At 42.3% G+C, this 24,488-nt stretch overlaps 1 protein-coding gene and 1 long non-coding RNA gene across 19 annotated transcripts in view; one reads left to right on the top strand and one right to left on the bottom strand.

The window, feature by feature from the left end:
• DOCK9 (dedicator of cytokinesis 9) overlaps positions 1-24,488 on the bottom strand; it is a 255,830-nt gene that overhangs the window by 175,232 nt on the left and 56,110 nt on the right. For 3 of the 18 annotated variants that reach the window (XM_056555650.1, XM_056555637.1, XM_056555636.1), the window contains exon 1: positions 9,768-9,998. The exons of the other annotated variants lie outside the window; for them this stretch is intronic. In XM_056555650.1, the coding sequence (XP_056411625.1) occupies positions 9,768-9,905 (138 nt within the window). In that variant the 5' untranslated portion in view covers positions 9,906-9,998. Of the gene's footprint in view, positions 1-9,767; positions 9,999-24,488 lie in introns of those variants that run through there. 18 annotated transcript variants of the gene reach the window in all.
• Positions 10,106-17,670, top strand: LOC130355480 (uncharacterized). Its single transcript, XR_008888539.1, has 3 exons — positions 10,106-10,543; positions 14,555-14,617; positions 17,558-17,670. It is a non-coding gene; the product is annotated as an uncharacterized LOC130355480 (long non-coding RNA).

Genomic DNA, 24,488 nt, shown 5'->3' on the forward strand with positions numbered 1-24,488 from the left:
TATTCTCTCACTCCAAAAAAGATCAATTATGCAGATCAGCTAAAAAAAATATAAAAATTCTGCAACAACAAATTAGTAGTTACATCTCGTGACACACATACATGTTGGCAAATACAGCCATGTAAACAATGTCCATGGAAAAGATGTCTCTTGCCATTACAAACACTGAACTGACAAAACAATCAAAAGGAAGCACATAGATCCTGTTTGCATAAAACAGTAAAGCTTAGACACCCCTCAAACTTCCATGTCTTTCCATGAATTACAATGCCTTAATGGAAAGGCAGAACTAGAAAATGAGGAGTGGGAGAAAAAAATATAGCACACAACTGGATCCTGCTTTCCTAGTGATGCAAACCAACATTACTGAGGAGGAAACCAACCAAGGAGTTCTAGGTCTCCAAATAAGTAAAGAGGGTCTTATAGGGTGAGGTGCCCCCCATTATTGGTGAGGAGCCACTAGGAAGGCAGCGCTAACCATTCGCTCATCATTTGTTGTTCAGGCCTTTGTCTTGTTGCTACTGTATGAGATTTCGCAACATACGGTAAATAACTACTTATGAAAAATGATAAGGGGCTCAAGGACAAGGCTGATATAAATCTGTAGGATTAGGTAACACTTATGTTTGTATTTCAAGTGTTTTCCTAAAGGTTCACCATATTTTACTCAAGTGTGCCCTGGGACAGGTTTACTAAATAAGGAAGCCATTATTAACTGGGGTACCAGGGAGCAGTGCATTGTGGATGCTTAGATGACCGCTACACAATGTGGGGTTTCCACTATTAAATCGGCACTGTTGTTCAAACAAACTTTGCATAAATCAACAGTAGAAGCAAATAAGAAACTTTGTAATATATCCAATTGGACAAAAATGCTTCTTCCCTCCTCCCCCTGCTAAACTGTCATTCACCCAATCAGCTGAGTTTTGTCCTATGTTTACATCCTGAAAATCATTCAGAGATCAAATTAGAAGCAATACAAGTCTATGGAGGGGGGAGAAGAAATATAGGAAGGGGAGGGTCTGAGAACACATACAATCTGCACAGAGTCAGAGAGAGACAGCAAAAATATACAGTCTAGACTGCTCACAGCTTCTTTATCACGCCTCCCAGGCTACGGCTGCTATTTAGACTGCTCACAGAGACATAGAGGTGCAGGATCTCCTTCTCTGTGCGTATGCATAGACATTAGGCTTTGTGAGAATTGAAAATTATAGGTGCAGCCTGCAGAGCAGAAATCTGCTCAAATATGCCATATACAAGTTATATAATGGCCAAAAACAGTGCTGCTATTTACATATACAAACATCATTTGTGACTGGTGCGCTCTGTCCTCAATATAAGCAGAACAGCTGCATTACTTGATGTAAGCAATACATCTTTATAACCAGTATCTTTAGTTATTGGTTTTATGTTGTCTTATCTGAGGATGGCGACAAAGTCTGTTAATGTAGAAAAACAGAATTGCAAAATCACAAGAAAACTCCATGCTATAATAACTTTGATAAATACACCCTCTCAGCCAACTTTTTCCATTTATTGTCCTAATACATCTAATGTTTTCTTAGACGGCTAGCTAGTAGTACAGTAGCGGTAAGGTGTGAAATACACTTTTTTAAATACTATTTTAAGTAGCTGGTAACAGAAAAAAATAATAGAGTTGGAAAAAAAACTTTTTTTTTTTTTTTTTATTGTTTTAGATGTAAACTAACAAATAAAAAACATGGCTGCCAAGGTGCCATAGAATTACATTCCCATCCGTGATAAAAGAAATCTATAATCAAGCAGAGAGGAATTGATCTTTTTGTCATCTTCAGGACAACAAAGCCTTGAAGTGGATTCACTACACTGGGGGATGTCTCTGGGAAGACACTCTCGCCATTTCATATCCAAACCACAATATCACACACTGGAATTTTAATTTTTACTAATTAAGACATCACACAAACATATGGAGCACAGATTTCAGACCAACAGGTACTTTTCAAGCAACATTTAATAGAAATAATATTCACTCTAAATGTTTAAATCTTTTTCAGATCCTTAAAATAGATTTATATTTTTGCATAATTCTGTGATCTATTCATAGACAATTCTTTGTTTCTGAGAATGAAAACACTTCATACTTTTTATTTGAGTCACTTGTTAAAAACAGCTTCACACCCCAGCAGTATAGACAACCTGCTTAAAATAGACAAACAGCTATCCATGCTTTCTCCATTAATCTGGTTATGTCATATTTTGTAATATTAAGTAGCAACTGGCGTGTGCCCTGTACAGAGGAACTAAGCGAAATAAAGATTAGATTTCATTATTTATAGTGGAGGAAGCTATAATAGGATATACCCATAACAACTGAAAGCCGGTCACTATGCTAAGATGTAGACTGAGCAGCAATTTGAAGCCTGTAAAAATGACGACCTACATTAGGAACAGACTCCCTGCACCCCCACCAATCTAATAATTATGGCCAACATGACCCTGGAGAAACCATTTTTACAAGCTGGAGCTTTTTAATTAGGTCCTGTACAGTACATACTGTGTCCCAAAAACATAAGATGAGCCACCCTCACCTGGCGTCCAAAGAAGCAGCTAACCCTGACAGAGGTAAAGAGAAGTACAGAACGTGTAGTACCTTCTCTATACTGTAGGGAGGCGCTACCAGACAGTCAGTCAGTGCATGCATTTCAATAATGCAGGTGTTTTATTAGTATAATGCATTGGAAAGCACCAAAAACCATCAAAATCAACATTTTAGCGAACGGAAAATGCATGTAGAAAATATTAGGGGTGTGGCTTACAGTAGGGGACATGGTTTTCTCCCACAAGTCAGGCAGAAGCACTGGAGGAGGTCCTGCGCAGCACCACAGTCCTTTATGAGGAGATCTCTGCCACTGGCTGTGAATCATATACAAACCTCTGCTTGTGGATCACAGTAAAGTAGGGACAGCTCTGCTTAACAGCACTATTCCCCGCCCCTCCGGTTGTCATAGCCGCCAATCACAGCCTACTGGTCGTGATCTAGGCCTAGTCTTCTCCCTTTCCTCCAGGCCTCCTGTGACGGGCAGAAGAGCCTCTGGCGGTGAGTAGACAGGCCCGGCTACTCGGGGCCGTGACCTACACCCAAGACTGGTGTGAGGAGAACTATGACTTGTCCAGATACATCGCCGAGCCCTATGAGTACCGGGGCCCTGCACAGGGATACAAGGTATAGACAACTGCAGCTGGCCAAAAGCAAAACTAACTGCCAGCATGTTGCACTATAACTTACACTATACTACTATATAGTGCAACATGCTGGGAGTTGTAGTTTTGGGTCAGCTGCAGAGCCATAGGCTGCATCAGGGCATGCTGGAAGTTGCAGTTAGTTACTAAATACAACTCCCAGCATGCCCTGACACATCCCAAAACTGCAACATGCTGCCAGTTAGTTTTGCTTTTGGCCAGCTGCAGTTGTCTATGCTGGGAGTTTTAGTGGGCAAAGCAAGTCATTTTTGGTTTTGTGCCAAGCACACCCTAAGTTTTCCGTTTTCGCCCAAAATTTTCATTTCAGTGCACCACTAGAAATGCCCATTCTGATTGGTCAGTTCTTCCAGCTATTGACACGTTTCGCAGATCTGCACTGTCCATTGTATGTTAAAGGTGTACTCCGCACCCCTAGACATCTTATCCTCTATCCAAAGGATAGGGTATAAGATGTCAGATCGCTGGGGACCCCCGGGATCTCGGCTGCAGCACCCACCTGTACGGCTTCCACCTCACACCGGCAATGCTGGAGGCTTTGGATCCCGACCACATTGGCGGACGAGCGTGACATCACGACTCCACCCCATGTGATGTGACGCCCCTTCAATTCAAGTCTATGGGAGGGGGCGTGACGGACCTCCCATAGATTTGCATTGAGGGGGCAGGGCGTGACGTCACACGGGGCGGAGGCGTGATGTCACGCTCGTCCGCCATTGTGGTCGGGATCCGAAGCCTCCAGCGTTGCCGTTGTGAGGTGGAAGCCGTACTGGTGGGTGCTGCAGCCGAGATCCCAGGGGTCCCCAGCAGTGGGACCCCGGCGATCTGACATCTCATCCCCTATCCTTTGGATAGAGGATAAGATGTCTAGGGGTGCAGAGTACCCCTTTAAGTCTGGTTTCAAATTACAATAGTCCAGAAAAGACCATTGTATGTTGAAACTATTGTGCTTAAACTCTAGGCATCAATTTAACAAATGGTTAATATAGTTTTGTACAGTGATAGAATGTATAATGTGCTCTAATGCAACATTTAAAAAAAAATAATCAAGTACATATAAGCCAGAAGATTTCCCATAGGAAGCGGAATACCACCTGCTCCCCCACCGTGGGCACAGACTGGACTGAGCACAGAAATAGGTAAAAGCCCAGAACGGGACATGTCCCTGAGTGGATAATGTAGAAATAATAGAGACTGAACTGTGTTATTCTTTCACTGGACTCAGGATACTCCGTCCTCCCTCTGAAAATATTGGACCAGCCCCATAAAACTGTTCACACAGATGTGGAATAGATTTGGACAACGTGCACAGAAGGTGAAATCTAGGGCGTGGGGATGCATTCATTGGACATATCACATCTTTCCACATGGTTCCTGAATGCCGGGGGGAGATCGCTCCAAGCTCATTTTATTCTTTATTTACAGTGGGTTTTTTCTATACAGGCAGAGAGCTGAGCCTAATACATTAATGTATTCTATAACACTCCATTAGCTTTCCACAAGCAGGCTAAGGTTCTGTTCACACCACATATGAGCCACCTTCTGTCAGACGTATACTAAAGGGGAATATACATATATGTCTTCCAGTGAAATGTATAGTACTTTACGCCTTTGCATAGAATACGGTAGTCTACAAAATAGAAAAACCTCCTGTGAAACAGGGAGGGGTGCACGGCTACAGAGGGTGCCACTCCCCCTTTGGGGGAGTGGCACCCTCTGTAGCCGCGTACCCCTCCCTGTTTCACAGGAGGTTTTTTAAATTGAGTCAGAGGCCATATGCCCAGCAGGTGAGTGAAATGAGTGTTAGGGTCCCATCCGAAATGAGGCCACCTCCGCGTGGTGGATGGGGGACACATTTTGATCAAAGAGTGCGCTAAGAGCCTCCATTTTTGCACCAAGAGTGCTGCTGCAACCTTCTTTTTTGTATAGTGTGTGTGTGTGTGTGTGTGTGTGTGTGTGTGTGTGTGTGTATGTATATATATATATATATATATGTTTGATGGTATACCAATATATATATATATATATATATATATATATATATATATATATGTTTGATGGTATACCAATATATATATATGTTTGATGGTATACCAATATATATATATGTTTGATGGTATACCAATATATATATATATATATATATATATATATATATATATATATATATATATGTTTGATGGTATACCAATATATATATATGTTTGATGGTATACCAATATATATATATGTTTGATGGTATACCAATATATATATATATGTTTGATGGTATACCAATATATATATATATGTTTGATGGTATACCAATATATATATATATGTTTGATGGTATACCAATATATATATGTTTGATGGTATACCAATATATATGTTTGATGGTATACCAATATATATATATGTTTGATGGTATACCATTATATATATGTTTGATGGTATACCAATATATATATATATGTTTGATGGTATACCAATATATATATATATGTTTGATGGTATGTCAGGCAGACACTCATGTTCTTAGTCGGGTAAATGGAGCCCTACAGATAAGTTTAATATAGGATACAGGAGCTATCACAATGTATACAGCAAACAAAAGTAAAAGGCAATGTGAACGGAGTCTGAGGGGCTGCAATGTGGATAACAATCACACAGATATGTGGTGTAAATGCACATTGGGGCCTTTTAAAATAGATTGTCCATGTCTGTATAGCTTTGTGGGGACAATTTAGCTTATCTGCGATACCAACGGCTGATTAACATTATTTAAAAACTGCTTATTTGCAATAAAAACCCTACATCAGTATGTTTTCTCTGGATAAAGCTGCAGGGTAAAGTAAGGAGGATAGAGAGAGCAGCAGCCTGAGCCTGTGATAAGGAGGTGGATTTCAGACGCCAACTGACCATGAAACTAGGCTGCCATGATCCTAAGGCCACATTCACATGGTGAAATTTGTGTGTGCGTTTCATAGGCAGCAGGCGCTGACTCATCAGTTGGTGCTAGGACCACTTGGAAATGCGCTGTCTCCATAGACAGCAATGCATTTCCGAGCAGATTCTGCAGAAAGAATTGACAGTGAAGCATTGAATTTGAATTTCTGCTCCAGTTGTTTCTGGTGCGGAAATTCTGCCTTGTGCACCAGGAAGCAGAATCTCATTGAAAACAATGGGACTCTGATGCAACAAAATTCTTCAGCCGGGTTTCCACTCAGATTCTGCTGCACCGTGCACATTGCAGAAATTCATCTGTGGAAATTCAGATTTCAGCCTCTACAGAAAGAATGGACATGTCGATTCCTTCTGTGAAATCCACCTGGAAATGTATTGCCGACTATAGAGACTGTGGATGTCCGAGCACTCCTAGCGCTGGCTTATTCTTCCGGCGCCTGCTGCTTGGGAAATGCCCTACAATATTTTCCAGGTGGTTATTCTGCCGTGTAAATGGGGCCTAACAGTGATCTTCTGTCGCAGTGCTAAAATGCAGGCACGATAGAAGAGGAGAAAGAGGTGTATCCTAGATGATAGGGGGGAAACTGCTTAAATGGCTTTGGAAGTTCCCATAAAACAAGGTTACAAGTTCCTGTAACAGTGACATGTGACTGTACGTACAGGAAAAACTTAGTCATAGCTATAGGTGACATGCATACCTTACACCAGTGTCTCCCAACCAGGGTGCCTCCAGCTGTTGCAAAACTACAACTCCCAGCGTGCCCGGACAGCCGAAGGCTGTCCGGGCATGCTGGGAGTTGTAGTTTTGCAACAGCTGGAGGCACCCTGGTTGGGAGACACTGCCTTACACGGACCAAAGATCTTTAGATGTGAGAACTAGACTTCGCCATATTACATTATATATACCACTATATGATGTCCCCTGCTTCATATAGTGGTCTCCGAACTGTGGCCCTCCAAATTTTGCAAAACTACAACTTCAAGCAAGCCCAGGCAGCCAATGGCTCTCCAGGCATGCTGGGAGTCGTAGTTTTGCAACCTCTGGCTGTCAGGGCATGCTGGGAGTTGTAGGTTTGCAAAATCTGGCTGTCCAGGCATGCTGGAATTTGTAGTTTTGCAACATCTAGCTGTCTAGGCATGCTGGGAGTCGTAGTTTTACAACATCTGGCTGTAAGGGCATGCTGGGATTTGTAGTCTTGTAACATCTGGCTGTCAGTGCACACTGGGAGTGCAGTTTTGCAACATCTAGCTGTCAGGGCATGCTGGGATTTGTAGTTTTGTAACATCTGGCTGTCTAGGCATGCTGGGAGTTGTGTTTTGCAGCATCTGAAGGGCTACCATTTGAAAACCACTGCCCTGGACACATAACAGCATAGGGCAGCTGTACGTCTTTTCTCAGAAAGATACAAAGCACAAAATGATTTATGAAATCTGCTGAAGAAATAGCTGAGCGCTGAGATATACTGCACTCATCTCCACGCCAAGCCACCTACACGCCACACACATCAAAGAAATAAGCCGACCCGCTGAAGATATTGCTGACACAAAAAAGAGGCTCTATATTTTTTTTGAGACAAAACAGTTTCAATGTTTTATCTATAAGCATAGAGCATGCAGGGATAATCCAGGATAATACATAAAAGCTGCAGTAAATAAAAAGACAGCATGTAAGGTTAAAAAAAAAAAAAAAAAAAAAACAGACACCTTCTCAAAAACATTGCTGTCCCCATTAGGGTGCATTCACACCTACAGCATCCTTGGTATATTTGATACTTCAAATTTTAAGCTGCAGATTTGAGGCTGTGTTCAGTCATTTAGCTTACCTTAAAATCTGCAGCATAAAATCTGCAGCTTCAAATCCTGCGCAGGATTTTCTGCTGCAGATTTCGATGTAAACCGAACACAGCTTGAAATCCTGCGCATCAAATCTGCGCAGAATACTGTACGTGTGAATAGACCCTAAATGTGTAATTTCCATAATACAGCTGCCATTCTCACATTACTAGACATTCTAGCTTCTGCTCAAGTCCACCCCCCCATCCCCCATCTTCAACAAGTGTTGTCATTTTACAACACGCCAAATGCTGGGGGTACTAAAACCTGCCAGAAAGCCTGGAAGACAAAACAATAGTATATTCCACAAGATACTAAATATCGTACATGACATTTTTATCTACTCGTCCTATATACAGGTAGAGCAAGCTTCACCTTGCCATTCGATACATTACAGGCCATTGAAATCAATAGAATAGAACAAGGTTAGTGTTAATTTAACGTTTACTTCAGCTTTATTCTGTAATACCCTATTGAAAATGTAACGCTAGACGTGCAGTAAGACCACTAGTTTAGCCTGGGATGGTCTACAAGACACATGAGATCATATCATGGACTCTCCTGTGCCCCTGCATTGTAACCTTTCACAGTCAAATACACTAAGCCAGTGATTCCCAACCAGGGTGCCTCCAGCTGTTGCAAAACTACAACTCACAGCATGCTCGGACAGCCGAAGGCTGTCCGAGCATGCTGGGAGTTGTAGTTTTGCAACAGCTGGAGGCACCCTGGTTGGGAATCACTGCACTAAGGGTGCATTCACACCACGTTTTTGCAATACAGTTCCCGTATCAGGTTTTTGATGAAAAATGGATTCCTCAAAACCTGTATCAAAACGTGTGTACAAATTTCAACCCGTATACAGTTAAAAACCGTATACGGTTTGCCAAATGATGTCCGGTTGCATCTGTTTTGTAAGACAAAAACGTATAGGTTTGTAACTTTTCACTCCATTTTGAATAAAGTTTCACTAGTTTGATTTAAAGAAAAAAAACTGTGCAAAGTCAAAAACCATATGGTGAAAACCGGATGGAACTGTACGCACATACGGTTCTGTACGGTTCCCATTGACTTCCATGTTTAAAGTATACGGTTTAATACAGTTTTTCACCTGGACCAAAAAACGTGGTAGACTACGGTTTTGGGTACGGGGAACAAAAAAAACTGACAAAACCGTACAGGATGCAAAATGGACACAACCTGATGCATCTTTTGGCATACGGTTTTCAATGGAGAGTAAATGCATACGGTTTTCAATACGGTTCCGTACGGTTTTCCCATTGAAAACGTATACGGGAACTGTATTGCAAAAACGTGGTGTGAATGCAGCCTAAGCATTGAGTGATCAGCGATCATTCCTGTATTTACCAACACATATGGATGACTTGTCACAGCTATTAAAGGGATATCCTGTCCCCGTACCTCATCAATAATGCACATACCTTTTACCAGCTAAGTAAGGAAAGAGCAATCTATGACATTACACGTTGTAGCACATTAGTGATAAATGACAGTAATAGAGATACAAAAAGATTAAAACACCCCCCCCCCCCAAGATGTAAAACAAACAATAGACACCTATGAAGGCATCGCCCAGGTTCCAATTCTCCTAGACTGAATAACTGAATTCTCCAAAGATCCAGGGAACGCCCCTACCTACCCCTAACATCTGTAGTCTTTGCCAATAGTTTTCAGTACTGTTCTATACCGGATCATTGTACCCAATAGCAGCTATATTCTGCCCTTACCAGCTCTGGCGTGTGCCTTTCTGCCTCCAGTTCAGCCTCCATAGCAGCCGCAGCAGTAGCAGCATCCTTATACTGTTGTGGGGACTCTATCACCAGTTCTTTCTTCACACTTTTGGCTGTGCCTGTTCTATTTTGCATCTTCACTAAGCCACGGTTCCAGTAACAGGTCTCCCCCAAAAAAATAAAAAATAAATCTTCACAGTACTTCAATATGAGCGAACATGTCAGAAAACCAGAGGGAGTGGGAAGTGCCTCTCCCAGCTTTGTAAGAGGGGAAAAAAAAAAAAAAAAAAAGACAAAAATTGGAGAGTTCTTTTCTAGTGAGAAATCTAGTGCAGTTGTGAGCCGGCCTCTGAAAGGGGCTGGAATAGGGTCTGGGCTGGAAAAGGAGGATCTGTTTTCATGACATAAGGAAAACAGGGCACAAGTGCTGCGCTGTGCATGGTGCAATGGGTCTCGGTCTAGAGGAGCAGATGTTCTCCTCACATTTAGTAGCTGGGATGAGACCTTCTTCACCGGGTGCTGCCTTTGTTTTATGAGCTACGTTGGAGTTCTCATACAACGAGATGGGTTTTGTTCTTTTTTTAGGAGTGCTTACAGCCACTATGTTTATGAGCTACCATTGTTATCCTATGGAGAAAGTTGTATCTGCACTCAACGGCTTTCTTTGTTAAAAGTGCACACCCATGTAATCTCTTACTAAGCATAAGGGAGGGACTGGACTGTCTAACCTCTATTACCTGGCTTACCTCCCAGCCAATGACTGAGCACCTGAGGTAGGAATAATGCAGCTCTATGAACTATAGAAAAACCCGGAACAGTGGGGGGAGATTTATCAAAACCTGTCCTGAGGTAAAGTTGCTGAGTTGCCCATTGCAACCAATCAGATCACTTCTTTCATTTTTGAAAAGGCATCTGAAAAATTAAAGAAGCGATCTGATTGGTTGCTATGGGCAACTCAGCAACTTTACCTCAGGACAGGTTTTGATGAATTTCCCCCAGTATATTTACCTCTTACTCATAACAGAATGGTAGACAATAGTCTGACATGACGCCACAAGAAAAGACGATATACCAAAAAGTGCACACCCGCTATTCATGTACAATTAGAAAATATACTTTATTACAATATTCAGATGGATGATAAAGCAGATAAAGACACTTAAAACCATCTAAAAAGGCCCAAAGGCCACTACACAACAGGGGGGAACCCCCAAAGAAGGGGGAGACCACTCCCGGGGGGGCACCTGCTAAATCAAACATAGATATTGCAAAAGTCTCAATAGCCCAAAAACATCAATCACAGAATAGATAAAGTGAAAGTCATATATACAGCTTTCCTCGGTTTAAAAGATAATAGTTTTAGGCCTGTAAACCATTATCTAATAAATGCAACCTCAATCAATATGTATGCCACTGGGAAAGTAGGGCTATTGACAACAGATGAAGGATAACCTCGCAGGTGCCCCCCTGGACCCCACACGTTCCGTTGCAGTTGGCAACTTCCTCAGGGGCGTTGTGCCATGTTTAACATTTTCTGCTATATTATATTATATATATATATATATATATATATATATATATATATATATATATATATATATACACTTCAATTAAACTAATAAGCATCAGGAGGAGGTACCTGGTGGTCCGTGGCGCCATTCATGCCTGCATGTTGGGACGCAAACGGGAGCCCACTTGTACTACCAGGTCCTCCCGGGTTCACATCCGTTCTACCTCAGCACTCATACGAATAGTCTGACGTAAGCATGATACAGGTAACTCACATTCCGGATTAAACATAAGACATTTATTACTGGCATACCATATCAAGGTGCCCTAGTGTTGTGGGAGCTACTTTTTAAGTCGGACCTGGAATTGCATTCTAGTAGAAAGGAGAGCTAGGTGCTGTTTGTTTTTCCATCCCACCCTGATGGATCTGTAAAATCTGTCCCAATATGATTATACTGTGTGTGATCCTATAAGGCTGAGTTCACACCACATTTTGTAACTACGGTTCCCATATACGGCTGGGAGGAGGGGGCGGGGCCTAATCACGGCACCCACACTCAGCCGTACAGGGGAACCGTATTTAATGCATGTCTATTAGCCGACCGGAGTGAACCGCAGCCTCCGGTTGGCTGCGGTTTCCCGACCGCGGGCAAAAACGTGGTCGACCGTGTTTTTGCCTACGTACTTACATCACATTACATTACATTACATTGAAAACTACAATTCACAGCATGCTGGGAGTTGTAGTTTTGCAACAGCTGGAGGCTCCCCGGTTGGGAAAAACTGATGTAAGTACTAGGGATCGACCGATATTGATTTTTTAGAGGCGATACCGATAACCTGTGAACTCTCAGGCAGATAGCAGATAACTTATACCGATATTACGTGCATTATATGGGCACATGACGGGGGGAGGCTTTCATGTGCCCCCACATATAATGCCCCCCTGTCATGTGCCCCTCATATATAATACCCCCTGTCCTGTGACCCCCACATACAATGCCCCATGTGTTCCTCACATGTAATGCCCCCCTGACATGTGCCCCTCACTTATAATTTGCCCGTCCATTCCGCGCCCGAGCAGTGGTCAGCTTTCTCACACGCTGCTCCGTTCTTGCAGTGTGAGTGAGAGCTGCGAGGACCTCTCTAAAGGCAATGACTGACACCTATAGTAGGTGCAGATTTCAGGTAAGAAAGAACAAAGTGGATCATAGAATACGGCAGGTTTTTGTCTTGGTAAACCACACATGTATCCAGGCCAGGACCTTACAGTATGGTCTGCTGTAAAGCGTAATCCCACTTTGGTCTCCATTTCAGTGTAGCACATAGCAAAGAAATACGCATTTGTCTAGAGCTCGAAATAATAGTTCCATAATTCAGAAATCTCCACCCAGCCAGGGCGGTGACAGCTGGAGAAAAGGAATCCCTGTCCCCATTATGAAGGACTATTGACTGAGTTACAGTGATTCCGAGGAGGCTCCTTGTGCATGACGCTGGCCTGGTGTCAATAGTTCACTTTCCACGTTCAGCTGAGCAGGAATGCTTGGCTATTTCTCGTGATGATCCTTATATGTAGGCAATGAGCTGACGACAGAGTATGGAGTCATCCTCTACGTGAAACCCAGTTCACAACTTTTTTCTCGCCATTGCAGGTTTAAATCTGGAAAAGGAATTTTAGACCTACTTACGCACTTGCCTAACACCTTGTCTCTTTGTTTCTTATTAAGGAAAGTACTTTAAAAGAATGAGATAATACTATGAAGCCCTGATATTTATTCCCCTTAAAGGGGTACTCCGGGGGAAAACATTTTATTTTTATTTTTTTTAAATCAACTGGTGCCAGAAAGTTAAACAGATTTGTAAATTACTTCTATTGAAATATCCTTCCAGTACATTTAAGCAGCTGTATACTACAGATGAAATTCTTTTTTGTATTGTCCACAGTGCTCTCTGGACAGTTCCTGATACGGACAGTAGAGGAGTGTCAGCAGAGGAGAAGACAATCCTCATAGCAAACCTATGCTAATCTGGACAGTTCCTGACATGGACAGAGGTGTCAGCAGAGAGCAACGTGGACATGACAAAAGAGAAATTCAAAAAGCAAAGAATTTCCTCTGTAGCATACAGCTGCTAAAAAGCACTGGGAAGAAAGATTTTTTTAATAGAAGTAATTTACAAATCTGTAACTTACTGGCACCAGTTTTTTTTTTTTTTTTTTTAAATAAAGTTTTCCACCGGAGTATCCCTTTAATTTGGTACATATGGTGACTCACAATCAAGCTCTGTTCACACTAGTCTCATGCTTCCCATATTTAACTGATATAGTGAATCTACTTTAATACATAAATAAATAAATATCCCTATAGACCTCATTGACTCGGTAATTCAAGGAAAAATGATGCTGCAGATTGCACTACCATATACTAGTATCCCTAAGGCCTAATGAACACGGACATATTACGGCTCTGCTTTGTGCAGCTCTACTATACCTCTGTGAGGTTAAATGTACATATACAGATATATATGTACAGAGCCATTCTTCCCTACAGTACAGCAGTAAATGTAGTTAGGCAATATGGCTTGTTACTAAAAGAACTGCACTACAGGCTTTGTGTTAGTGTACGAGAGTGTGAACAGAGCCTATAGACAGATAAATGTCAGCTAAACCTATTGATTTACATGGAGGTGTCACAACTATTCCCAAACGACAGATGCTGGGGAAAAGAAGGGTCAGACAAGCTGAACTTTAACTTATCCCATCCTTTTGTTCGCAAGAGAGATAAACTGCTGCGTCTCTCGGCTCAATCTGCATATATATGGAGGGATTTCATAGAATAGCTGTCGGACTAAGGCTAGGATGGCCATGGACCACGGTTTTAGGTCCGGTGGGAAAACCACACACGGTACAAAAATGAGCCGACCGGAGTCAGCGTTTCACTCCGGTCGGCTCATTGAAATACATTACATACGGGTCACATACGGCAGGGATACGGGAGCGCCCGGTTTTAGCTCCCCCCCAGCCGTATGCGGTCCCGTATTGCATAAAACGTGATGTGAACCCAGAGGTTCTGTTAGGACCTCCATTACAAATGCCTACAATAACTCTAGACAAAATAGCACAGCATGAATCACTTCGTTGTCCAATAGAAATTCAGACACCATGATGAAAACCAATGGTTTCCAGTTTGCAGGTTGTCATTCCTAAACACCCATTTCTATACTGGAATCGGAATGTTCCATTCACAGTGCATTCACATGGTGTGTTTTTTTTGCAGGGTGACTGAGCTGTGGATGAAGCCAATGGTTGAACAGTCTACCAACATCCACGTGAAGATAAGGTCCTATTCGCACCCATCACTCTCTCTTTCAATTCAATGACATTTGAAAATGGATGTCAGATTACTTCTAGTGATTTCTATGAGGAAAATGGATGTCAGATTACTTCTAGTGATTTCTATGAGGAAAATGGATGTCAGATTACTTCTAGTGATTTCTATGAGGAAAATGGATGTCAGATTACTTCTAGTGATTTCTATGAGGAAAATGGATGTCAGATTACTTCTAGTGATTTCTATGAGGAAAATGGATGTCAGATTACTTCTAGTGATTTCTATGAGGAAAATGGATGTCAGATTACTTCTAGTGATTTCTATGAGGAAAATGGATGTCAGATTACTTCTAGTGATTTCTATGAGGAAAATGGATGTCAGATTACTTCTAGTGATTTCTATGAGGAAAATGGATGTCAGATTACTTCTAGTGATTTCTATGAGGAGTAATTCAGCACAATTGTTTCTGAAAATGTACCAGCCGTCATTGCGTGAGAGAATATATTGACTTGAGCCAGACTGGAAACAGTTGGGAGTTATATAGTGTTGGGGAACTACATGAACATACTAATGTCATCTCAATCCTTTTACTTCCCGAAAAAATACAGTAATAGACTACAATCTTTAGTTTCATTTTAGTATTACTTTTTTACATTTTACATTGGGTGCCACAAAAGCAGGTATCTGTAACTACACACACACATATATATATATGAAAATAAGATGACAGACAACTATGCAGAAGCGCAAAATAGCAGCTGATAAAATATTGTCTTTGGAAGGTCAGTTCTGAAAGACCAATACTTTTCCTATCAGGGAAAACAAACAGCTGAGAAAACCGCCAAGTTGGAGAAACAGCACACATCGCACACTCAACCACCCCAAAGACTGTGGGGATTTTCAAATGTACTTTACATATACACTATGCATCAACATAAAGCACATTACCGCCAAACCTCACTGAAATATGTGCTGAGCCATGTGTCTGCTCTGCTCTCTACAATATTCTCCTTCCTGGGCCATAAATTATTCTCTGAGTAAATGCATCAGAGATACCGTGCATTCAAAGTCTTGGGGTCTATTCACACGGCAGAAATTCCGCCTTAAATTAAAGGGGTACTCCGCCCCTAGCATTTTATTCCCTATCCAAAGGATAGTGGATAAGATGTCAGATTGCCGGGGTCCCGCTGCTGGGGACCCCCGGGATCTCTGCTGCAGCACCCCTCTATCATTACCATTACTGCACAGAGCCAACTCTCTGTGTGCGTAATGATGGGCAATACAGGGGCCGGAGCATCGTTACATCACGGCTCCACCCCCTAGTGACGTAATGACACGCCCCCTCAATACAAGTCTATGGGAGGGGGCGTGGCGGCCATTACGCCCCCTCCCATATACTTGCATTGAGGGGGCGGGCCTTGATGTCACGAGGGGTGGAGCCATGTATCAATGGTAATTACGCACGGAGCGAGTCTGCTCTGTGCAGTAATGATAGCGGGTCCCCAGCAGCGGGACCCGGGTGATCTGACATCTTATCCCCTATCCTTTGGATAGGGGATAAGATGTCTAGGGGCGGAGTACCCCTTTTAAGCCCATAGACTTCTGTGGGATTCCGCACTCCCTCTCACACTTCTGAATTTCTGCTAGCGGAAATTCAGAAGCATGAATGGGAGTGTGGAATCCCATGGAAGTCTATGGGCTTTAATTTGAGGTGGAATTTAAGAGGAAATTCTGGTGTGTGAATAGACCCTTAAAAGGGGTACTCTGCTGCTCAGCGTTTGGAACAAACTGTTCAGAACGCTGGAGTCGGGAGCTCATGATGTCATAGCACCGCCCCCCTCATGACATAATGCTCTGCCCCCTCAATGCAAGTCTATGGGAGGGGGCGTAACAGCCGTCACTCCCCCTCCCATAGACATGCATTGAGAGGGCAGGGTGTGGCATCACGAGGGGGTGGGGCTATGACATCACAAGCTCCCGGCTCCAGCGTTCGGAACAGTTTGTTCCAAACTCTGAGCAGCGGAGTACCCCTTTAAGGTCCTTTTCTTGTTTTCCCCCATCGCTCTGTACTCCATCCTCTATGATGACAAAAGGAAACCAGAATGTTGAGTTCTTTGCTAATTTATTAAATATTGCATTGATATAAGTATTCAGACCCTTTACTTAGTACATGAAGCACCTTTGGCATGAGTAACCGCCTCCAATCTTCTTGGCTATGATGCCATATGGTTTGAACACCTGGATTTAGGGATTTTCTGCCATTCTTCTCTGCAGAACCTTTCAAACACTGTCAGGTTGGAAGTGGACCATCAGTGAAAGCAATTTTCAGGTCTCTCAAGAGATGTTCCATTGGGTTTTCGTTGGGGCTCTGGCTGGACCACTCAAGGACATCCATAGTCATGTGTTTTCATGGCTGTGCACTTAGGGTCATTGTCTTATTGACAGGTAAACCTTCGGCTCAGTCTAAGGGCCAAAGTACTCTGGGCCAGATTTTTTGTAAAAAAATATCTCTGTACTTTAACCCATTCAACTTTCCCTCAACTCTGACTAATCTGCCTGTCTCAGACACTTAAAAGCACCCCCACAGCTTGACGATGTTACCACCATCCTTCACTGTAAAGGAGGTATTGGGTAGGTGATGAGAAGTGCCTGCTTCCGCCTTATATGATGCTTTGAAGCAAAGCCAAGGTCTAATCTTTGTTTTTAAATCAGGGAATTTTGTTTCCCACAGTCTAAGAGTCCTCCAGATCACTATTTGTGGGGGCAAGCTCTAGGAAAAGGTTGTTCCAAATCTGTGCCTCCACACAATCTTATCTAGGAGCTCTACAGGTAGTTCTTTCCATCTTTATGGCTTCGTTTGCACTCTGCCATACATTTTCAGCTGCAAGACCTTATATACACAAGGCTTTGTCTTACCAAATTCTGTCCAATTATCTGAATTTACCGCAGGTGACTCCAGTCAAGGTGTAGAAACAACTCCAAGACATCAAGAGAAAAGGAAGGTCAGCAGCTAAATTACAAGTGTCATAACAACGAGTGTGAATACTTATGTCCATGTGAAATTTGATTTTTTTTCCTTTACCAAAAAAAAAAAGTACCCTTCACCAAATAAAACTTTTAATATAAGGTTCGTTGTGTAATTGGCAGACACTTTCCCATTCACTTGCTTTTAAAATTATCAACATAAATATGTTTAAAATGTAATATAAAAAACAGCCACTAGGTGGCTCTGTTCTGTTCCTGCCACAATTAATACAGTTCGTTTGGTCTCCTCCCGGCCTGACAGGAGTCCAAACTCAGGAAGTGCTTCTCTGCACTGAGCTTGATTGTCAGCTGCAAAAAAAGTGAAAGCTCCACAGATTCTCAGAGAAAGATGTATTGACTGAAGGCTGCAGGAGAGCCTCACTGATAGCAACACAGACTGAAACATGTACAGAGCCTGAATTATTCTATTCATCACAGCTCTGCAACCATGTGAGGGCAGAAGTGGTCCCCCAGCAGGCTTCAGTGATGTCATGCCTGCTGGGAAACACCCACTTTCTCCTGCTGGGAGATTGCACTATGCAAGAAAGAATTAAAAGGTATGATACACAGCTTTTTAAAACTCTGAATTTCTTTTTAAGGACTGGAGGGGTGTTAAGAGTACTTAGGGAACATAGCTTGAGTTAGTTTAGAACCGTTTATTTGGTGACAGGCACTTTTTAATAAATCAGCAAAAATTTCTAATACTCCAAATTCTAATTATGGGGTATTGCGTGTTGATTGATGGGGGAAACTAGATTTTTTTATTTATTTATTTATTTTTTTTACTTTACCACAAGGCCAAAACGTAACAAAATGTGAAAAAAGGTAAAGCGTCTTAAGACTTTCTGAATGCACTGGCATATTACCATACTCTTGCAGAGCATTAATATTTGTTTTTATAAATTGATACACACCTTAAACTGCTATGTTTAGTTCTAAAAAGCAGATAAAGACAGACAAGGCCAAGTTCAATTCTGTTCCATCAAACAGATCTATCAACATGGATCAATCACCAAATGACGGAAAGAATAGCGTTGCGTGCTGCACTATTCTTCCCACATATAAGAAGGAATTTGCACTGAAGGCTCTGAATGCAGCTTTCAACAGAGCTTTAGATATATAGGATGTTCTCCTATATGTAAGGTTGGATATCTCCTTGTACAGATGCACAAGGAAACCCACTTCAAATGTGCAAGAACAGTTTTTTAGCCAATGTCAGAAGTGGATCCAGCAGGAAGGAAAAGTATACATCCTTGCTTTATGTTTCCCCATTTCTTTTGGATCCGCTTACGGCTTTGGCACAAAAACTGCAGTGGCAGTTTAAAAGAAAAAAACCTGTGTGTAAACCTAACCACACCATTATATAGATCATGTCAGCTAGCACTGTGCAAGGACTCAGTTTCTTTGTACAATAAGTAACAGTCTGTGTGTAGCATTTCTGGTGTCTATTTTTTTTTATGGCAATTTCTGCTCCAAAGAAAATGCTGCGATATATGAAAATATAGTTGTTGTCCTTGATATTGTTCCATAGTAGTGTGAGACAGGCAGCCTACAGAAGTCCTACTCTCCTTCCAGAACATTCTCATAAGGGAATACTTTGGTGGTGCCCATTCCTGACTGTCAACGTGCAAGTAAACGCTTTAAAAACCAAAGTGAAATTGACCTAGGGGTAAACTCTTCAGTCACAGCAAGGCTCTCACAGTTGTCATCTCCTGAGAACAGAGCTATTTCAGAGCCACCTGCTTTAGAACGTCTGGGTCGACCGGTGTCAGACACGCTGCCTAGCATCTTAATCTGACTATGTCAATGGTGTAACAGAAGACAGAGGCCAGCACAACACAGGGGTCAAGCACTTCTCCATTCATTCATAGAATGTCACGTGGACTCCATAGTGAGGGAAAGCAATAGAAGGGATCAGTTATATTTTATCTACTCAAAAGTACAATGTAAGGGTATGTTCACACTACGGATATGTAGCCGAATCTCCGCTCACGGAGATTCAGCCTGGCAGCCGACAGAAGGAACGCGCAGCACTGCGCAGTCACCATTGATGGCTATGCAGTGCTCGCAGACTTCCGCACAAAGAATAAACATGTTCTTTCCTTGCGCGGAACAATTTCAGCAGCGGAATTCCGCCACTGAAATTCCGCAGTGTGAACGGGTCTCGCGGGAATTCCGCAGTGCGAACATACCCTAAATGATTTTACAATGCAGACGCTGCATAAAGCTTGGGTTGTTGTAGAGTTTGTGTCTAAAACTTCCACCAGGGTTAGATGCATTAGTTTTAGTATATAGTAGCTTACAAACACATTAAATAAATAAAATAAGTAAAAATATAGCATTTGACACAGTTGGAAATGAGGAGAGCTGTCACTTTCTTCAGCTAGCGTACTACCTGTAATTGATAGAAGTGGTGACGGTAATGCCACTAGATCATTAGATTGAGGGCACTACCACAGGGCAATGCTAAACAGTATTTTGAAGCATTCAGCAGGGGTCAATTGACAAATGGGCACAGACCACATGTGTACTTGCTCTAGTATTTCATGAACACTTGTCTGTGTGACCGCCCACCAAGCATCCTCTAGTGAACATGAGTTATGACTACGGAAAGGATCTCCGTCCACAAAGTGGAAAGAATCCATACAGGGCATTTGTCTTGCAATGCTCCTATCTGAAAGATTCTACACAAAGCATACAGCTTTTCTCAATTGTTATGAGGAAACTCAGCCCAAACAATAGGACTATTGTACAGACAGAACCCACAGGGACATGAACTACAAGTGGCAGCTGTGTAAATCTCGCACTGAAGAAAAAGAAAAGAAAATATTCCCATTGTCAGCAGGCTGAGGACTTGACCTTGGAGAAAAGAACAGAAGTTCCCACCTGTGAAGAAAATCCGACTTACCCCAAGGAAAGATGTTCTCATATCCTTATGGTAAACAGCTTTGTATAGGTCACCAATACCATACACGTGGCATGTATATTGTACCTTCAACAATTTATAGGTGTTGTCTTCAGATATATTCCCCCCCCCCCCGATCAGCTACGTATCCCCCATCATGTGGATAAGGGATGAGTTCATTTCGAGTCCTCCTTTTAAGTTTTGCTTTTCACACATCTGGATTTATCATTTTTTGGATATATAAACTAGACTGGATTAGTGAATCTGCTCTAATATATTCAGGTAACAGTCACATTTACACAACACATGAAAAATTCTAACCCTTCACAAATCTTTCCCAGAAATGGTTACCCTACACATACATCATGCAGCTGCAGTAACTTCTTAATCTTTCACCAGTCATCCTTGGTACAGTTGCTAACACTATTTATGTGACCATCTAAAATAATGTCAAACAGGGAAAGTCCTATTGAGTGTTACAGCGTTTTATGTTACCAGCACTGAACCCTTGCGTTCACTGCTATAATCCACACATGACAGCCCTTTACAAAGGTAGGTATTGTTTTCACATTAAGATTGCTGCTGTAGTATTAGAACCTTTGGCTTCCATCCAACTCTCCGTACAAACAAGGTTCTCTTCAGCATGTCAGAATTTCCTCTCCCCCCTGTGGCCAGAAAGCTAAACATTATCATAACAGAAACCATTGTTGGTAAAAACAATCCTCAGACTTGAGGAGAACTTATCAAGGTGGCGTATACTTTATAAGTGTCCGGAGGGGCACTCACTTGGGATATATACAAGATAAGCCAGACGCAGCATGACCTGCCAGACTGCTTTTAGTTCCATACTCTGTTGGGTGCACATGGTACAGAGAAACCAGAAGAAAATCTTTTTTTGTTTTTGGGAGAAGGTTTCTGGTGAAAAGCACACACTCTTCCTCAGGAAATACAATGGAAAAAGCAACACCATTATGAGAAGCGGAAAGTGTGAACTATGAGCCCACACCCATTATGGCAGCAGCGAGCAGCTTCGCTAACTGAATGCAATACACAAGTCTATTATCCACTGGTGACAGGGCACCGAGTAACACTTTCACTGCATCGCCCAGTCCTACCAAGCCCTGTACACATGCAGAACACTGAAGCCATTCTTCTCTGCTCTTCAGGGTTAAGCAAAGACCAATCAATATACAATATATTGCCAAGTCCTCTCTGCCTTGCTAAGCTATAATGGACAAGGCATCTGTTCAAGGTATATGGAGTTCTACTTACGGGGTGGGTGCTTACACATGGTGGCAGCCCACACAACACTAGGAAAAACTGTACAAAACGTCAGAATCTCATGTGACTGCATTGTAAGGCAAATCTTCTGCCCGACATAGAAGACGTCTATTATGTGATATTCCCACTTGTGTCATGGCTTCCATTTAGAATGACAGGCATGCGCTCAGCCAGATCCATTAAATGATAGATACTATCAATGCCCCCCCACCAGAACGATTTGTCTTATAATGTAGTATGATGGGGTGTCAGGCCCAAGGCCTGATTATGAAATCATACATGTGGATTATAATTGTATTTGTGTATAATGCACAATTCAAGACATGGGTGAGGGTTCATGGGGGGGGCTGTTGGTGGTATACTTCTTTTGAAGTCAAGCACTCTGGCCATCATAAAACAAACTAAGATAAGGGACCAGGAAAGAGGGATGGCAGTCCCCGCCCCCCCAACCAACCTTGTGGGATCAGATTAATTCCCGAGATGCTGGACAAACCTTTGTTCAAGCCTGTGGCAAAAGCTGACAAGACATCCTAAAATACAGCTGGACTCTCACTCACAAGGACTGCTATACCATTATGCTGTAAGGACTTTCTTTTTGTTTCCTGAACTTGTCTTGCTGAACTCTTTTATATATTTTTATACCTGTATGTCATTTGTTTATTGTATACGTAGCACTGTGATACCCTTTTTCCAATTAAATGTTTAATTAATCAGCTCTGGTCGTTGATCTCTAAATATAGGAGCTCACCTTTCTGAAGGAAGCTTTGGTGAAACATGTATGAAAGGGTTAATTTTGTGACTTGCTGGGACTAGTAGTGGATACCCACAGGCCTGGTGGCTTTAAAGGGGTACTCCGCCCCTAGCAACTTATCTCCTATCCAAAGGATAGGGGATAAGATGTCAGATCGCCAGAGTCTCGCTGCTGGGGTCCCCCGGGATCTCGGCTGCAGCACCCCGCTTTCATTACTGCACAGAGCAAACTCGCTCTGTGTGTAATGACCGGTGATACAGGGGCCGGAGCATAGTGACGTCATGGCTCCGCCCCCTCGTGACGTCACATCTAGCTCCCTTAATGCAAGTCTCTGTGAGGGGGTGTGATGGCCACCACGCCCCCTCCCATAGACTTGTATTGAGGGGGCGGGACGTGACGTCACGAGGGGTTTGTGCCATGGGGTGATCGTGACATGGGGTGTCAGCTATTTTGAAGAAAAAAACAGCACTGTATGTGGCGTTGTTCCTTCAATCAAATCTCATGGAAATTGCAGAAGCTATTGTTTTTTGGAGAATGTTTCTACTTCAGGAGAACTTATCGAGGTGGTGTATAATTAATAGGATGGTTTGGGAAGAAGCAGTAGTCGGCAACAAACTGGCTATTTCCAAGGTGTGTATGGGCAGTCTGGTGACTTATGGGGGGTGAGTGAATCTTGGGTAATTGTTGGTGGTGCTCAGTCTCAAATAGGTGTAAGCAGTTCAACCATGACAGACAAAGAAAACGAGAGGCCACTCACCATGTCTGTGTTCCCAGGTATATCTTTCTTTTCAGTGCTTTAAAATAGCCGGTGAGGAAAGGTCAGACGCCTGGATGGTGTTGCAACTCCATCCAGGCATCTGACCTTGCCTCAACGGCTATTTTAAAGCACTGAAAAGAAAGAAAAGAAAGATATACCTGGGAACACGGACATGGTGAGTGGCCTCTTGTTTTCTTTGTCTGTTATACTTAATAGGAGTAGAGCTCCTTAGGGCTCATCCACACTGCAGACATTCTGCCGCTCTGTTCACACTGTGGAATCGCTGCAGACGGATTTCCGCCAATGAAAAGTACTTCGGCTCAAAAAATGAACATGTTCATGTGGAGACAGCAACGTTTGATCAGTCCTACTGCCGAAGCATTCTGCGGTGCCCATAGTGTGGATGAGCTCTTAAAGGAAATGTCTGTAGTGTGGATGAGCCCTTAAAGGGATTTTCTCATCTGCCTTTTCAGGTCTGAACAAAGACCTGAGCCTTCTCTCACTTCATGATTTCAGCACTTTGGATGTCTCACTGACAGTACAGCAGTATGTCTGAAGTATCAGTGATTACGTTCACATACAGATAAGGCTTCTGGTAGATAACATTCCTCTCCTGCTCTGTGCATCAGCAGCAGCCCCTCACTTCTTTATAATAAGGAGAGATGGTCTGTAGCCTAAACAAACAAGGGGCAAACAAGTTTGAAAATGATAGAGATAGAGAGATTATATAAAGTCTCTTTACAAAAGTGTATAACTTTACATGTCATACAATTTAAAAACCGATTATGGAGTTCAGAATACCCCTTTAAGGCCCCCTTACACGGGCCAATTATCAGGCAAAGGGTTTATAGAAACATTTGTTTCTGATAATTGGTCTGTGTAAAAGGGACACATGATGCACATGGACACATGATGCATTTTCCCAAAAAGTGGTAAAAATAGTCCAATTTTTATATGATTTGAATCACGATTGTACAATTATGCAAATTGTGATTTCGAAAAACACTGAAAAAAAAATACAGCAGTGCCGTTAAAGGCTCATTAAATGAGAGCCTATGATTAATATTGACACTCATTATAGGGACCTGCTCTTCCCGTCTAAAAAGGGCATTTACCCATTCCCATCTCCAAGGGAAAAGGTCAACTAGAGACAAACCAATAC

Source organism: Hyla sarda, chromosome 2, assembly GCF_029499605.1.
Source record: "Hyla sarda isolate aHylSar1 chromosome 2, aHylSar1.hap1, whole genome shotgun sequence".
NCBI lineage: Eukaryota > Metazoa > Chordata > Amphibia > Anura > Hylidae > Hyla > Hyla sarda.